Genomic DNA, 18,026 nt, shown 5'->3' on the forward strand with positions numbered 1-18,026 from the left:
CTGTCCCATTAAAGTTACTAACCATAGACCTTTCTGGAGTCCCTGAGCTCCCTTGTCTCGTAGATTCCTCTGAGCTGCCGTAGACGTCCTCCTGCTGCGGACGTGCTGGACTCCAGCGGCAACAGCTTCTACGACTCGTCTCATCACTATCACCTCTCTCTCTTACTCCCCTCTATCTGTCTTTCCAGACCCAACTCAGTCGAGGCATGATGTGTGACTAACATGAGTCTGGTCCTGCTGGAGGTTTCTGCCTGTTAAAAGGAAGTTTGTCCTCTCCACTGTAACTAGCTAAATACTGCGATGTGCAATGCTCATGATGGATTAAGGTGGGGTCAGACTGATTCTTATCCTGTCTTGAAGTTGGGTCTCTGTTCATAATTTGACATAGAGTGGTCTAGACCTGCTCTGTTTGTAAAAGCGTCTTGAGATAACGTTTGTTGTGATTTGGCGCTATACAAATAAAGGTTGATTGATGTTTAAGTTTCACACATGCACAAAATCTGCAGACTAGAGCAGCATGTGTGAACGCAAACAGCCGGATCTTTCACCCCGGTTTTATCTGGACTTCTTCCTGCCCGCCTCCTAAAAAGAAGTCCACAAGACATCACGGTGAGTGTGTGTGACGGTGAAGGAGTGGGCACTCCTCCTTAATCTGTATTAAGGTTTCCACTGTTGTGTTTGTATAGCTGTACGATCGTATACATTTTGCAGTGATATAACCAGCTGAACCTCCACTGAAACCAAACTCATGAATACATCTGCAGAGAGTCTCCTGATCGCCCTGAGGCTATCTAGAAAAGATCAGGAGTTCATGTGTGCAAGACATGAAGTGTTTGCACTCATGAATATGAAAACAACTCATTTATCTGATGTGCAATGTCGAAAACAATCATTGCTACTTCAGCGCTGCAGATAGAGAAGCGTGTACAGTGTGTTTGGACCTTGCAGGATTGTTTCTGACTCCTAAACGCGTGCAGGTATTTATGCATTTCCTCTGTTACAGCGTCCGTCGAACATCAGCATGAAGGAACGTTTTCTGTTGTTGGTTCTCTGAGCTGAGCAGCGAAAAGATCGCAATCAAACAAACAGGATTGAAACATCTTGACTGCTGCTGCTCTCTTTGTTTAAAGGAACATTACAACACATCTTCCTCAGTTGTGCACTCTCTCACACACACACACACACACACACACACTTGCTTTCAGGGATTACATGCATCGATGGACCTAAAGAATGTGCCATCCTGATTTTTTGCCCTACAAAAACTAGCACAGACACCCTGAGAGGGAAGGCCTTCTTGGGTTGTGTGTGTGTGTGAGTGTGAGTGTGTGTGTGTGTGTGTGTAAGCGTGTGTGTGTGCAGAGACGGGGGGTGGGGGGCTGCTGGAACGGATCGTTCTTTTCAGTCACTACCACAACTATTCCCTCTTCTCCTCACTCCAGCCTCTGAGCTTTTCCAGCGACTGGCACAGATTCTGCTTCGCTGAAGGAAGAAGTCGGAGTCTGCGACTGGCTGCGACCGAGGTCTCCGCTCTCTCTCTCGACCAATGGGGCGCCACTAGAGGCCGCGGGAGGCGGGTTCAGGGGTAATTACAGAGTGGCTTACTTCCTACATTCCAGAGCAGACGCTGAGGTCGAGTTGTACAGAAACCTGAAGATTTCTCTGTGCTGCTATCCGCCATTTATGACCCTCTGATCTTCCCTTCATGTTACTCGACTCATCAGCTGAGACACAGGGGAGGGTTCTAACTTCCTCATGAAGAAGGGAGACAGAAACACAGTTCTTTCTATGATAAGCACATCTTAAAGAAACAGAGACATATCCTACAGAGCATCTCTTCTTCTTTGTGTTTGTTTCTACTCTTCTAATAAACTTTAAGACATGAAAGAAACTCAAGCCCTCCTCCTCCTCCGTGTCCTGGTTGGTTCAAAGTTTTGAAATCTGACCCAGATTGAAGCATCAAAACCAGCCCACAGATTCTCCCACCCTCTTTACACTCAGGAAACATCCACAACAAAGATCTGTAACATGAGACACGTGGTCTACCTTTAAATTTAAGGATGCTGAAATGAAGCTGAGCGTTTCTCTATGCAGGTATGATGTGAAATAAAAGCAGAATCTTAATTCAGCGCTCTGGAAACGGATCCATCACGAGAACACCTCACAGCCACCTTTTAAAATTTCACTCTCCACCATATCTAGAGCTGGGCGATATTTAAAAAGATATTATCACAACAAAATGTTTCATATCAGTCGATATCGATAATTATCACGATAAATATGAGTGAAAATTGAAGATGGTTTGTTAACTTGTATCTGGATTTAGTTTTCTGATGAACTTCTTGAATCCATCATTTCTGACAGTGCGAACAGGAAGCAGGTCTCTAGTGTAAGATGAGATTTTTGTGACGTTTTAGTTTGTAGATTCTTATTTTTCTCAGGTTGAGATAATTTGCATAATTTAATTTAAATTTACAACAAAGCTAAATAAAATTGTATTCAGTGTGTGAGTTTATAGAGTATTGTTTTGAGTAGTGCGCTCCCCTGTAAGGGTTATAGGAGGAGTGATATTGTTCCCACAGTGCAGTGAACGCATCACGATTATTCAGTGTTCAGTTGGTTTTACGTTTTCTTCCGTTTTCTTCCGTGTCATGTCTCCTCCGAAACACTAGAGGGCAGTGTGGTCTCTCTGATAGTCGGTCGCCTGCTTACGACCCCGCTACGATCTCTGTTTCCTTCTCCACAGAGATTCAGAGCGTGTTATGCAAGCGGCAAACTCCGGTCTCAAACGATGAAGCCAATGCGGAAGTGCTATAAACTGCAATACATCGAAAATCCGCTTGAGGCTGGCTGCAGAAACACCGGAAACCACATAGATATGAATGGGAAAAAGACGATCTTTGCAGCATTAATAAACATGTTTACAGCCTGGTTCAAAAAACGGCTTCGCCCTACAACGCTAATCTCTCTAATGGCACACACTGTACGGGGGGTGAATTTTTTTCTAACGTGATTGTTAAGAAGATATTAAGATTATGAGTTTTGCCCAAATAAGGACATGACTGACGTGACTCCCGGTCGGGAACACACAGCCATTGGCTAAGAGGCTCACACTACGTCACACTCTGCCTGGTTGAGTTCCGCATTACCAATATGGCTGCCGCCGTCGATTTGCTTCAAAACAGCTCTCAGGAACAGATGGGTGACGTCACGGATACTACGTCCATATTTTATACAGTCTATGGTGTTATGTTAATCTACAGCTGATACATGTTGCTGTTTATCATACAGACATGGTTACATGAAGAATAGAGAGGAGGAGATGAAATGTGGGAAATACAAGCCGCCGAGCGGACCAATCACAGGGCTTGCGGTCAGCGTTGATTCTACGCGTAGTTACATTTTGGAGGAGGGGCACGTCAGCTACATGCGTAAGCCTCTGCGTAGGTACGGGAGCTACGCCGACCCCCAGCATAGGCTACGCCGTCGATTTGACGCAGAAGTATAAATCAGCCTTAAGTGTTCAGACACATTCAGGGTTCCCACTCTTTTCCAGAGATCATTTTCCAGGACATTTCCAGTGATGATCAAGCTGGTATGACAGTCTAAATTTAGTTCCTAATTTAGTTCCTAAATAGTCTAATATGTTCCTCTCAGTGGAAGTCTACATTGAAGACATGCAGTCTCTGGCTATCCATGAAATCATCTCTTACATGCTTAAAAATGATGGCAAATTAATTATAGAACAATGCAACCACAGATGTACAGCACTTCACTTTATTAGTGCAACCAAGCAACAATGATGGGCAACTCTCATCTCAGCTTTCTCTTTTCTCAAAAAATATTAAATGAGCTAAATAAAAAACAAAAGAGCCAGCAAAGGAATCTGGAAGCTGACTCACTAAAATAAATAATAATAACAATCAGAGGATCAGTGCTTAAATTGACCTAAATAGAACTGAATGACAAAAAAGGCCACAAATGTTGAATAGGGATGTGTTTTTTTTAACCTTGTTAGATCACACACAGTCATGTTGGAATAATTTTCCAGGACATTTAACTTTTTCTCCCATTTTCCAGGACTGGAAAACTGGTCAACTGTTTTCCAGTTTTTCCAGGACATGTGGGAACCCTGACATTAGTTCCCCCTTCCCTATCCAGTGGTTGGGGGGTGTCATTACAGGTTTAAATATGTAGAATTTTTAACAAACATTTGTTTATTTATTTATTTATATTGAGAAAAATAACATCATGATAATTATCGAATCATTGCCCAGCCATAGCCATCGCCACATTCTACATTCTGCATCTCCCCTCCACATGAATAATGATGTAAAGGATTAAAAAGGACTTCATGTAAATCATGATTTACTGTCTGCATGAATAGTTCAGGGCGATGTGTGTTGCATAAATGTTGTGCAGTTTTTGAAACCAACGTTTGAAACACTAATGAAATCTCTGCATATAGATATAAAACTTCATATTTCAGCGACTCATGTCAGCGTATATCATCTGTAGGTTTTCAGTTATGTTGGCATGTTTTAAATTGCTCCAAAGAGAGAGGACGCTAAGCTTTAAATTCAAATATGTAGATAAAACTCGGAGGAATCATGAGCTTAAATACATGCGAGTGCAGCCATGTGCACTGGAGCGTGATCCCATTCCTCCCCGCAGCAGGGTGAACTGGTGTGTGGCTCAGCGACATGCTGGTTAGCAGTGGACTTTAGCTGCTCTATGAGCATTAGAACAGGAGAGGGGATTAATGCTGGGGGGGGGCACCAAAAAATGTGTGCCAACCTATTAAAGGAACAGTGCACGAAAACACAGAACGTACAGAGCTTTTCAGGGATAACCGCAGAGAGCTGGGAGTTCAGGAGTCAGCTGTAGATGTGGAAGATGTGTTTGTTGTGGGTTAGGATCAGTGCTCAGAGTTCATGAGGCTTTTAACAGGCGCAGCTATCTGAGAAGGTCTCCTCTATAAAACATCCAATAAAACCAGAAGAAAAACATCCTGAAGAAGTGTGACGTTAAACACCCGGCCGGCTCTCACTCTGGCAGACACAGGAAGTCTAGAGAGGGGGCTGAGAGCTGAGATGCCACTAGGGGTGCAAAATTCCAGGAATTTCAAAGTTGGAAACTTTCCATGGGAATTAACGGGAATAAACAGGAATTTTCTAAATTGAAGGTTGGCTCTTAATAGGGAACTTAAATATAGTTGGGGAAAATATATTTTAGCATAATCCTGACTAAAACAACCAGATTTCATTCAAGTACAGTTGAATGTATATGCTATTCCTCAATCACATGCACATAGCACACTGCTTACTGCAGGGCTATTGAGACCACGCCCCCTACAGGCACTTTAAATTTAACATTTTGAATGGGACTTTTTTGGAGGGAGAGGGGCTCTTTTAATTTAACATTTTGAATGGGACTTGTTTGGAGGGAGAGCGGCTCTTTTAATTTAACATTTTGAATGGGACTTTGTTGGAGGGAGAGGGGCTCTTTTAATTTAACATTTTGAATGGTACATTTTGGAGGGAGAGGGGCTCTTTTAATTTAACATTTTGAATGGCACTTTTTTGGAGGGAGAGGGGCTCTTTTAATTCAACATTTTGAATGGGACTTTTTTGGAGGGAGAGGGGCTCTTTTAATTTAACATTTTGAATGGGACTTTGTTGGAGGGGGAGGGGCTCTTTTAATTTAACATTTTGAATGGGACTTTTTTGGAGGGAGAGGGGCTCTTTTAATTTAACATTTTGAATGGGACTTTGTTGGAGGGAGAGGGGCTCTTTTAATTTAACATTTTGAATGGGACTTTGTTGGAGGGAGAGCGGCTCTTTTAATTTAACATTTTGAATGGGACTTTGTTGGAGGGAGAGGGGCACTTTTAATTTAACATTTTGAATGGGACTTTGTTGGAGGGAGAGGGGCACTTTTAATTTAACATTTTGAATGGGACTTTTTTGGAGGGAGACGGGCTCTTTTTATTTAACATTTTGAATGGGACTTTTTTGGAGGGAGAGGGCTCTTTTAATTTAACATTTTGATGGGACTTGTTTGGAGGGAGAGGGCTCTTTTAATTTAACATTATGAATGGTACTTTTTTGGAGGGAGACGGCTCTTTTAATTTAACATTTTGATGGGACTTTTTTGGGATTGCATTTTTGTTCATTTTTGAATGGGTTGAGTCTGGGGGATGAGTAATATTTAACATGTTTTTGTTCTTCAATGAAAAAATTTATTGTTCAATAAAATATTTAACACTTGATAAAGTTCTACTTACAAATAAATCTGTTTTAATTGTATTATTTTGGATGGATGTCTGCTTAGAACAAAACAAATATTTATGCGTGGATATGATACTTTTCCATTAAATTCCCATAATTTCCAATTTGGAATATTTCTAAAAAATTCCCCAGCTTAACTTCCCATGGAAACTTTCCGGAAATTTTCCACCCCTTTGCAACCCTAGATGCCACTATGTCCGATTCCCTCTTTGGAGAGTAACAGGAGTTCACCTTCACTGTGTCTCACACTCCACAGAAGGAAAGTGGCTTGTTGCTCTGGAAGTTAGTTACTCTTGAATCCTGATATGTGCAGTGCCACTTCTTTGTGGGCAGAGAGGTTAAACACAGAGGATCAGACTCCCCTGATGCTACTGGAGGGGAGGAAGTAAGCACACGGTGAGGCTGCTCTCTGTTGTGTCAACATCAGGCACAAGAATGCAAAACAAACTGAGAGTGACAGCGGCCTTAATGAATTCTAACACGGCCTCTGAATATCATTTAGTTTCATCATGTCATGTGCTCTCTCCCTCTCCCTGAAGGATGCAGCGTTAGCAGCGCTCTCAGACTCTCAGCGCGTCACATGACATCTTGTTTTTGTCTCACCTTTGTGCTAACCACCTGAACCCTGATGTGTTCCACAATTTGGCAGCATATCAGAGCACTGCAACAGTTTAATAGGCTTGAGATTAAGCTCTTTTTCTTCACTCCACCATATGATGGTCAGACTGTTCTGGATTTGGAAGTGGGATCGGAACCAATAGGCCTTCTTCCTGCATAATGACTTTAGCTGTTCTTAAAAGCTTACAGCGCGTGCTGAAATCTGACACTGTGCAGAGGGCATCTGTTCTCCAGGAGGAGGACTCACCGTCACAAACTAATTAGACTCCACAATGGCTCCTATTCAGAGCTGCTTAGACCGCTGCCCAAACACAGACACAGAGAGACAAAGTTCATCTAACCGAGGTGAGCCAACACCAGTTTACAGCATCTTCCCTTCGCTGCTTTAAAAACAAAGACTGCTTCACCAGCGTCTTACGTCTTACATGATGCTGAATGCATTCCTCTACAGTATGACTTATCTAATCCAGTTTCTATGACTGTATTAAAATATAAAGTCACACTGATTTCATCCATCAGGAAATAAACGATAGGAGTTCTTGTCTGTTTGTAGTTTTAATACATTTAACGTCTCCTAACTTCTTCATCTGGACGCCAAAACTGTAAATATGAGATTGGAGGTAAACAACAACAATAGAGATGATTTGAGATCCATCAGTGTCACTTCTTCCAAAGTTTGCTTTACCATGAATCAGTCAGTGTAACATAAGTAGATCAGGACCCTGTTCTTGCCCACCTCTCGTCACAGTTAGGAGGACGTATCACATATTAATCAAGCGGCAAACTCCGGTCTCAAACGATGAAGCCAATGCGGAAGTGCTATAAACTGCAATACATCGAGAAGCCGCTTGAGGCTGGCTGCAGAAACACCGGAAACTACGTAGATATGAATGGGAAAAAGACGATCTTTGCAGCATTAATAAACATGTTTACAGCCTGGTTCAAAAAACGGCTTGGCCCTACAACGCTAATCTCTCTAATGGCACACACTGTACGGGGGTGAATTTTTTTCTAACGTGACGGTTAAGAAGATATTAAGATTACGAGTTTTGCCCAAATAAGGACATGACTGACGTGACTCCCGGTCGGGAACACACAGCCATTGGCTAAGAGGCTCACACCACGTCACACTCTGCCTGGTTGAGTTCCGCATTACCAATATGGCTGCTGCCGTCGATTTGCTTCAAAACAGCTCTCAGGAACAGATGGGTGACGTCACGGATACTACGTCCATATTTTATACAGTCTATGATATTAACAGTCCACACAAGCAGAAAGGAGATGGAGGCTTTTCTTTCCAACTCGGATTTCTCAAACTCCATGACTCAATTTTAATGTGGTTCATTTCAGGTCAGGACTTAAAGCCACTTTCAAGTCATACTCCTCCAGCACTGTGTTAATGTTAGCAACTGTTTTAGATTTAGTCTTAGTCTCTAGATGAAAAAGCCTGTTAGGCTTAAGGCTGATTTATACATCTGTGTCGAATCCACAGCGTAGCCTACGCCGGGGTTCCACGTAGCTCCCGTACCTACGCAGAGGCCTACGCATGTAGCTGACGTGCACCTCTTCCAAAATGTAACTAGGCGTAGAATCAACGCAGGCCGCAAGCCCTGTGATTGGTCCACTCAGCGGCATTGTGTTTCCCGCATTTACAGGACCTCCGTGATACCGGACATCGGCCGCTCATCGTCCGTGTATTTCATCTCCTCTTCTCTGTTCTTCATGTAATCATGTCTGTATAATAAACATCAACATGTATTAGCTGTAGATTAACATAACACGCTCTGAATCTCTGAGGAAAAGGAAACAGAGATCGTAGCGGGGCCGGAAGAAGACGACCAGCTATCAAAGAGACCACACTGCCCTCTAGTGTTCAGGAGGAGAATTGCTGCCCGACACGGACACACCGACGCACAAGTATGTGGTGCTCATGTCCGCGTCGGCCCCTGCTGCGTAGGGGAGACGCTGAAGTATAAATCAGCCTTTAGTCACATTAGTCTTTTTCAGCCCTTTATAGTTTTTAGTGGACAAAAACTCAGAAAGTTTTAGTCTTGGATTTTTGCTAAACATTTTTTCTCATTAAAATAATTAATGTAGTTGATCAGATAAATAATCAAACCTATCACTGCTAAAAAGTCAAAAGGAAAACAGTCTTGTTGTGAGCACCGTGACTGTATTTTGATTCTCTCGATTCACAGAAAAATGCCATGAAAGGTCTGTATTTCACTTTTACGACGGTCCCTGAATGCACCTGCAGTGACAGGCGCACAGAACAGACAGTCAGTTCACGGCACTCTGAAATGCATCTGCATCTCTGATAACACGGAGTTGATCAAATCTTATTAAATGTGTCTGATGTTTCACCAAACTGGAATAAATCAAGCTGTAGACGTGGAGCTTTTTACTGTAATGGCGGCAAAAACTGCAAACCTCAAATAGTAACGCACCCCGGTTGTGTCTTTGTCACTAACGCACACCGGGGGGTAAAAATCCTCAATGAAGATGAGACAGATGCATGGAGGTGAGGAGAGCTGGTTCATAAAGCACACCTGCTGCAGGTAGAGACCAAGCTAGCACTGAGCCCCTCAGATAAGAACTCAGCTTTTATTTTGAAAGATTAGACGCACAGCAAGGGTGAATATTGATTTTGAATGTTTGCCAGTCCGCCAACAACGTTTGTCTCATCCTCAGCTACTTAATAAAAACTGAGGAACCTATGTTTTGTTTTAGTTATCAGTGATGAACTTTGAACTCATCATAGTCTCGTTTTCGTCATTCTCTTGCACTGACAGCAACTCTTCACCTTGAGAAACGGTGAGTGAGAGTCATTGTAAGCTGCTTTTGTGTTATTAATCTGGGTTTTAAAAGTTTCTTTATGTGACTCAGTTCAAGTAGAAAGCATGTTTGGTTTGAATATCAAGAATGAGGCGTTATAAAAGCAGCTCCTCCTGATGAAGACACGTGGGACATGATGATATTCAGGATATAGCAGCGTCCTTCATTCAGGGTAAATGTGAACAAGCATCTGTTTCTGGAAACAGGGCGAAACACATGATTCATTTCTGAGAATCTCTCATTTGTTCTAAGAAGAATTCAGTGAGGGTCACACAGTAAAAGGAGATTATTGCTACACTGGAGGTCAAGGAGGCAGGAAGTTTCATTTACACCCCTGCAACGTCTGGCCTTAAATATGACTCTCACAGGGGCGAGGTGGCGAGACAGTCATCCCACCGCTGTGCTGGCATGTGGGTTAGTAACAGGGGACACCGCTGCAAGATCAATATGAGAGCACGAAGGTGGAGCTCAAGTTATGCAAAGGTGTCTCCAAAAGAGCAGCTACCAGGACGCTGTGCTTTTGATTTGGATAATCAAATAATAAAACTCGACCTGATCAGGTTTTCAGATAAGAGTCAAAGCTGTGGGGCGCTGGTTTGGTCGAGTGGTTAAAGCACACGCCACATGTAAAGAGGCTCCAACCTGCAGCTCTTTATCCCACGTCCTTCCCCAATCTCTCTCTCTCTTGGTTTCCTGCTCTCTCCATCGTCCCATCCTCTCAATAAAAGGCTCAGAATAAACTGTGTTATGAAACTACTATAAAGTTGTACTGAGTCGTGTGTCTTGAGGTTGTTGCACGACGATGACCTCTCTTTCTTGTGTCTGTATATAGTTCAGATCCCATTCGTCAAAAGGCATCACCACTCTGTCACTTTCATGTCACTGTGTGTCCAACAAGTCTGTCTTTGTCTCTCCGTCTTACCACCGTGCTCTCTCAATTCATGCCATTGTGCCTCCGACCAGAATATAGGATTTGGTCAGAGTCGTGAGCTGACCCCTTCAAAATAAATCACAAACAACAAACGGCCATTTAAGATATTTTTAAAAGACATACCAGGGTGATTGATTTATTGCTTACTATGAACATGATGTCTCTTAAGGCGCGTTCATCTCTGTGATGTTCTTTCAATCTTCACTTTCACAGTGAATTAAAAAGCTTGTGTCTCTGCGAGGGCCGTGTGAATACATGCAGACAAACAAGCTTACAGATTGTTTTGTTGCATCAACATAAATCTACTGTGTGCTGGAAACAAGGGATAACATGACTGAGACCATGATGACGTTCACAAGTTGAAAATTGCGATTTAGATTCTCACTGAAACGTCAAATTCAACCAGATCCATGTTCGGTCCGTCTCCGATCCGTCAAGGCACCAGATCTGATAGGTCTCTATTCTAGTCAATGTGTTAACTTCCACTGGATCCACTCCATTGCGTTCTGGTCTCTGATCCAGCAGGTCAGAGCCCTCCGGATCAGATACACAAGGCTTCTATTTTTGCTGGATGCCGGAGCACGACGCATCAATCTCAACAGAGCAGATGGAGCGGGACTAGGGATGGTACCGAATTCGGTACTTATATAGGTACCGACCGAATTCCATCGGTACTACCGAGTACCGACTCACGTAAAATCAAACCATGTTTCGGTACCTGAACGCATCCCTGTGACTGTGAGGGAGTGGAAGAGGAGGCGAGTTCCATACTTTAGCCCTGTAATAAAGTCAGAGACTGACCGGGTGGACGTCTCTGCTCTCTGCATCTGCACGGGAGCGCGCCAAACGGAGCCTGCATCTGACGGGTGTGCACACTCACCCCGAGGCAGAACTGCAGGAGGATTAAGTTTATTTTCTACAGTCTATGGTTGAGACGGACTGTCTGGCTCCGACTACCTAACCCCGTTTATAACCGTTCCTGTGTGCGTGAATGCCCAACAAGTAAGTTGTGTGTCCTGTTATTATAAAGAGACGGAGAACTGACTGTTTCCCGTCTGCAGGCGTTCACGTGTGTTCATTGATAAACTCCCAAAAGAGCAATTAGACGCCACGAGCACGTGTCAGCTAATATATCTAATCACCTATATAATCCTGTTTCTGTTCATTTCATGTTAAATTCAATAAAAATGTTAAATTAAACTAATTTGAGATTTTTATATTTTTTTAATTAATATTTATTACTACATAAAAACACAAAAGTACCGAAAATTGGTACCGTTGAGTACCGGTACCGATTCCCAGGTACCGGGTATCGGTACCGTATCGGTTCAAATGTGAAAGGTACTTATCCCTAAGTGGGACAGGAAGTCAGGTTTCACCAAAACAAAATGAAAACATCCGGTTAATTTTCAGAATAAAACACTCTGTGTTATCACCAGATCGTATTTCACTTAACTACAACAACAAACCAAAGTCATGATGAGCGGAGCCAGGCCTGGAGTCAACAGGTCAGAGGTTTTCAGAGGACCAGAAAGACAACATGGATGAGGAGAGGAGGAGGAGGAGAATCCTTGATTTGGCCGTTAGGTGTTGCTGCTCTCTGTGGTTAGTGAAGATAGTTTGAACTGACCAGCTTTCATCATTCATTCTCTCTCTCTCTTCATCTCCCTCTATCCCTCTCTCCAACACGGTAGGTCTCAGCAGATGTGTGTCTAACATGAGTCTGGTCCTGCTGGAGGTTTCTGCCTGTTAAAGGAAGTTTGTCCTTGCCACTGTAACTTGCTAAATGCTGCAAAGTGCTCTGTGTTATCACCAGATCGTATTTCACTTAACTACAACACAACAAACCAAAGTCATGATGAGCGGAGCCAGGCCTGGAGTCAACAGGTCAGAGGTTTTCAGAGGACCAGAAAGACAACATGGATGAGGAGAGGAGGAGGAGGAGAATCCTTGATTCAGTGATTACCGCGGGGAAACCTCGGTCACATGACTCCAGCTGTCCGGAGGTCCTGCTCGGACACGGATCTGGTGGTAGCCCCGTCTTATATTCCAAGTTTTATTCCAGACCAGCAGCTGATGTTCATCCATATCTTATCTTATAGTTTTGGTCCACTGGCTCCTCATACAGCACCAAATCCACAAATCTCTCAATAACCTCGCCCCCTCATACCTGACCGACCGACCTCCTCAAAGGCCACCTCAGATCCTCAGATGCCGACCTTCCTGTCCCCCATCACCAAGACCAAGCACCGCACCTTGGGGGACAGAGCCTTTACCATCGCTGCCTCGACTCTCTGAAACTCTCTCCCTCCAAACATCCTCGACTCTGACTCTCTTCTACCAACTCAAAACCTCTTCAAAATATCCTACAACACGTCACCTCTAATCCCTCCTCATCTCTGTTTTTTGTATATCATTTGTTTTTATTTCTATATTTTTAGGGCTATATAAGTCCTATCAATTATAAATATTATAAGAAAAGTCTAGGAGTATCATGCTGTATCTGAGAAAGATCAGCAGCATGCAGTTTGAGCGACATGTTCCTGTGATATCTCCAGAGGAGGGACTAGTAGCGATGATTTAAACACATCAAATCTCAAGTTGTTGAAGACAAGAGCTCCTGAAATGTGAGAAAACTTTGGGTAATGAAAGCTTGAGCCACAATGTGGGAGAACCAAACAAACGTTGCAAACAGAATGCACAAAGGAGGAAACTAAAGACCAGATAAGAACCGTCCCGGTGGGAAACGCTGGAGTTTGAAAGAGCTGTTGACGTGTGAGCAACTACTGAGGAATGTTTGAGCATTCCTGCTGAAGGGTTCTCTCACCGGGAGGGAGGAGACGGAGAGAGACACACCTCCTTCTTTACCTGCTTTCAAGATACCTAGAAACATGACTTACTCCAACTGAACGGGTCAGGATGGCACCGGGTTAACTAGAGGTTACTGGGACTTCTGTCAGAGCAGAGAGAGGCGTGGGAACTCACTTCTCTTTCTCCTGTTTCTCAAGTTGTTTTACTTCTCTTTGGTTGGTATCCTTCCTGAGCATGTTTTACCACCATGACTCAGACTCATATGCACAATGAATCATTATTGAATCTTACATAAAGACAAAAACAACTACAGCTGAAGCAAATCTTCAATCTGGGATGGTTTTCCTGGTGATTTATTTCATTTAAGTGATCTTTAATACAAGAAATTCCCTAAAACATGGATTCACCTTACATTCAGACATTGAATTGTTGTTACATCATGTCTCTACGTCTCTATTCAACCAGTGAAAGTTTCAGAGATGTCAAAGCAGACGCCCTCTTTGCAAACAGCTGTATTTTCCTGCCTTCCAGATACGACTCTTAGAGTTCTGGCAGAGAGCCCGACGTTCAGCTGACGGCGTCACAGCAGCGTGCACGCACACGACACACACCACACACACAACGAGACTCAGGAGAATCAGGAGTATGAACACAGCTTTACTTCAGTCTGAATGATCCTGTCATGAGGAACAACATGGAGCAAAGGTTTATGGTAAAGCAGAGTCTGATAGGGATGATGCAGCGGAGTCATAAAGATTAGAAACGCTATAAAAAGAGCAGAAAGCAGACATCACTTCGGGTATTTGTTCTAAAAACGTCTTCTGTTGTCGTCACTTTTAAAGCAGTGATGTGTTTCTGAGACACGTACGTACATCCACACGTGAACATTAACAGGATTACAGTTTTATATCTTTAAATTAACCTTAATTCATTATCATAGCTGACGCACGTTGATCCTTCCGGTTCATGAACTGGAACTGGACTTCTGTCCTGAGATCACCTCTGAGAGTCGAGTCGAAGAGTGACTGATTTCATGAATCGCTCTGACCTACACGCCAAAAAAAGTGAGATACTTTAAAATATTTCATCTGATTTATACTTTTTATTTATTAATTTAATTATTTTATTTTGTATTTATTTATTTACTTCCTTATTTTGCCATTTATTTATACATATATTAATTTGTATTCACTTCTCTATATTATTTAAATGTACTATAATCTGTACTATTATCATTGTTGTTATTATTATGTATCACTCTGTGTACTGTCTTGGTTTTGTGTTGTTCACATTTGACAAAATGTCAATAAACATATCTGTGAAAAAAATAAATATACACATATATATTTAATCTGTATCGGATATTTTTTAAACTACTGTTAGATAAACAAGTGACATGGACCTGTCCTTCCTTGTAAGATCTATCTACGATGAGGTGGACGAGATAACCTGGCACCAGAGGGATGACTGGCAGAGTAGCATCGTGCTAACAGAGCTAACACCGGACATGAACGCCACATTGGAAGGATTTCACCTGCTGTGGGCGGACAGGATACAGGAGAGCAAGGCTGAACTAAAGGCTGATTTATACTTCTGCGTTGAATCAACGGCGTACCCTACGCCGGGGGTCCACGTAGCTCCCGTACCTACGCCGAGGCCTACGCATGTAGCTGACGTGCACCTCCTCCAAAATGTAACTCCCCGTAGAGCCGACGCGGACCTCAAGCCCTGTGATTGGTCCGCTTGGCGGCTTTGTCTTTCCCGCATTTACAACACTTCCGGGATCCCGGACATCGGCCGTACATCGGCCGTGTATTTCATCTCCTCCTCTCTATTCTTCATGTAATCATGTCTGTATGATAAACAGCAACATGTATCAGCTGTAGATTAACAGAACACGCTCTGAATCTCTGTGGAGAAGGAAACAGAGATCGTAGCGGGGCCGGAAGCAGGCGGCCGGCTATCAGAGAGACCGCACTGCCCTCTAGTGTTTAGGAGGAGAATTGCTGCGCGACACAGACACACCGACGCACAAGTATGTGGTGCTCATGTCCGCGTCAGCCCCTGCTGCGTAGGGGAGACGCAGAAGTAAAAATCAGCCTTAACTGGTGAAGAAGGCCAGCTCAGTCCTGGACCCTGTGGAGGTGGTGGCTGACAGGAGGATTGTGGCCAAGCTGTTGTCTCTGATGGACATTTCTTTCCTATATATATTCTTGTTAAATTCTTGTTCTGTACACCTTCTTGTACAGTGTCACTGAATTTTCCCCTTGTGGGACGAATAAAGGAGTATCTTCTCTTATCTTATCTTACACTGATGTATCTAAGATGCAGTTTGTTTTGGGGGATTTCTTCTTGCGTGAAAACTTCCACAAAGTTCCCAACGTGCAGTTTCTGTGCAACTGTGAAGCTTGTGGTATATTTCCATTGACCTGGATGCCTTAATAATAGAAATAGGTCTTTGTCTTTACTTTCCATGACGTCACTCGTCTGTTCCTGCAGCCGATCGTCGGTGGGTGCCATATTGGAAATGCTGAACCCAACCAACCTTCGCCTGAGCTAGTGTGACGTCAAGAGGCAAGCCTTTAGCATCCTCGCTAGCAGCTACAGGGTGCCCGCCTGTCAATCAAGTTAGCCACGCCCTTATTTGGGCAAAACTCGTGAGTTTAATATCTTTGAAAGTACCGATTTATAAAATAATTCACCCCCGTACAGTGTGTGTCGAGAGAGAAATGTGCCACTCAGACCTAAACAGTTTTTTTGAACCAGGCTGTAAACATGTTTATTTCTGCTGCAAAGATCGTCTTTTTTGAATGGGTGTGTATGTGGTTTCTGCCTCTAGTGGACGCTCCATCAACTGCAGTTTTTAGCACTTTTGCATGGGCTTCATATTCTAAGACCGGAGGTTGCCTCTTGGTTTTTGATGGCTGTTAATCCCTTTGACCCCCTTGTTTGTCTGTGGCAGGCAAACACCAGCAAACTGTACGAAACACAGCAGGGTTTTTATTGTTCTCCCCCCATGAGGATTCAGCCTCCCATGAGGGTAGAAGCACCTCTTTCTCCCGGCTTAAAACATCTTTTAAGAATGAGGATACGTCTCAGACTCTGATCAAAACTACAAGCAGCAAATGTTTGACTTTCTTGCTTGAATGAAACACCAAAACTTTCTGGATTGCTGTGTGCTAAATCAGACGGCTTCTGTTTCTGACTCTACTGACATGGCAGCGTCCATGAACACAACGCTGTAGCTTGTTGCATCATGTCCTGATTCTGGTTGTACTCTTCCTTACTGTACACACAGAGAGCTACAGAAGTTAGTTGAGCATCACTCCTGACGATCTGTGCAGGAAAGTTGGGACACCATCGCTCACAGCTCTCTGTAATCTGTTCTGCTTTCTGTACGCAGAGCCCTCTCCCAATCTTCAGCCTCCCTCTCTGCTTTCGGCGCTGGGATCCGTCATCTGTCATCCTCTTAGCTGTGATCGCTCACAGTCTGCACGCCACATGGTCCCCCCCCCCAATCGTTTAATACAATGTGAGCTAACCCCTGACTAGAAACATCTTGCTGCAGCTCATACACTGGATGCATATTTATCCATCGAAACTACATCTACGCTTAAATTATTACCAGCCTCTAATGCATCATTAAAACTGGACACCCGATCCCCTTTGTTTTACATGGACGACCCCAGAGGGCAGAAACATGAGTCAGTAATAAAACAGAGACCTGCAGCAGATGGACCGAGGCGGGATCGCAGTTCTCTTCAGGTTTAGTTTGCAAATATCAGAAACAAACAAACGCCTCCTAAAAAACTACAAAAAGGAAACCATGTGAGCCGGGTTCACCTTTGAGCACACACCTCAGCTCCGTGCAATCAGCCAGACAACTCACAATACCGTGCCAGAGTCCAGTATCACTTTCTCTGCTGAGAGAGTCTGGACCAGATAACAAGCCCATGAATCAGACTTTATACTCATCAATCTTTTTACAGTTTTAATCAGTGTTACGCCTCCATGTGTGGTGCTTTCAAATCTCATTAAAGATCACACAATCCAAAGCAGCAAACAGGGACGCTCTCACTCACCTGTGGCAGAGCGGTGTTCAGCTGTCTCTGCAGCGAGTCCCTTTCATGGCTGACTTCGTGCAGCTTGCCCTGAGTGAGGCCCAGATTCTCCTGAGACTCCCTCAGCGTGTCGAGAAGGCGATCCCTCTCCTCCAGCATGGACACCATCAGCGACTCGAAGTGACCCTCCGAGTCCGACTGCAGCGGGGAGCCGGAGCCGCGACGGCCGCCGCCGCCTCCCCCGCCGGGCCCTTCGGCCTCGCTGATGGTGGGCATCACCTCGCACATCATCTGCAGGACCGGAGAAGGAGAAGAAGAAAGGTTCAGCAAAACAAACAGAAACATGTTGTAAAGTCTCGGATGTCAGGCGAGTGGATTATCCAAGAAAGCTCTGCCTTAAGGACGCTTCACTATCACAGATTTCACATCATCTTCAGAGCTGCTGATTAAACGTATACCCTTTGCTAAACACCCCTCACT

At 43.8% G+C, this 18,026-nt stretch overlaps 1 protein-coding gene across 17 annotated transcripts in view; it reads right to left on the reverse strand.

Annotated features, from left to right (window-relative positions):
- Nucleotides 1-18,026, reverse strand: part of ppfia1 (PTPRF interacting protein alpha 1) — a 73,355-nt gene that overhangs the window by 48,379 nt on the left and 6,950 nt on the right. For all 17 annotated transcript variants that reach the window (XM_034679682.1, XM_034679668.1, XM_034679667.1 and 14 more), the window contains one exon: nt 17,568-17,837. In XM_034679682.1, the coding sequence (XP_034535573.1) occupies nt 17,568-17,837 (270 nt within the window). The remainder of the gene's footprint in view (nt 1-17,567; nt 17,838-18,026) is intronic.

Source organism: Notolabrus celidotus, chromosome 3, assembly GCF_009762535.1.
Source record: "Notolabrus celidotus isolate fNotCel1 chromosome 3, fNotCel1.pri, whole genome shotgun sequence".
Taxonomy (NCBI): domain Eukaryota; kingdom Metazoa; phylum Chordata; class Actinopteri; order Labriformes; family Labridae; genus Notolabrus; species Notolabrus celidotus.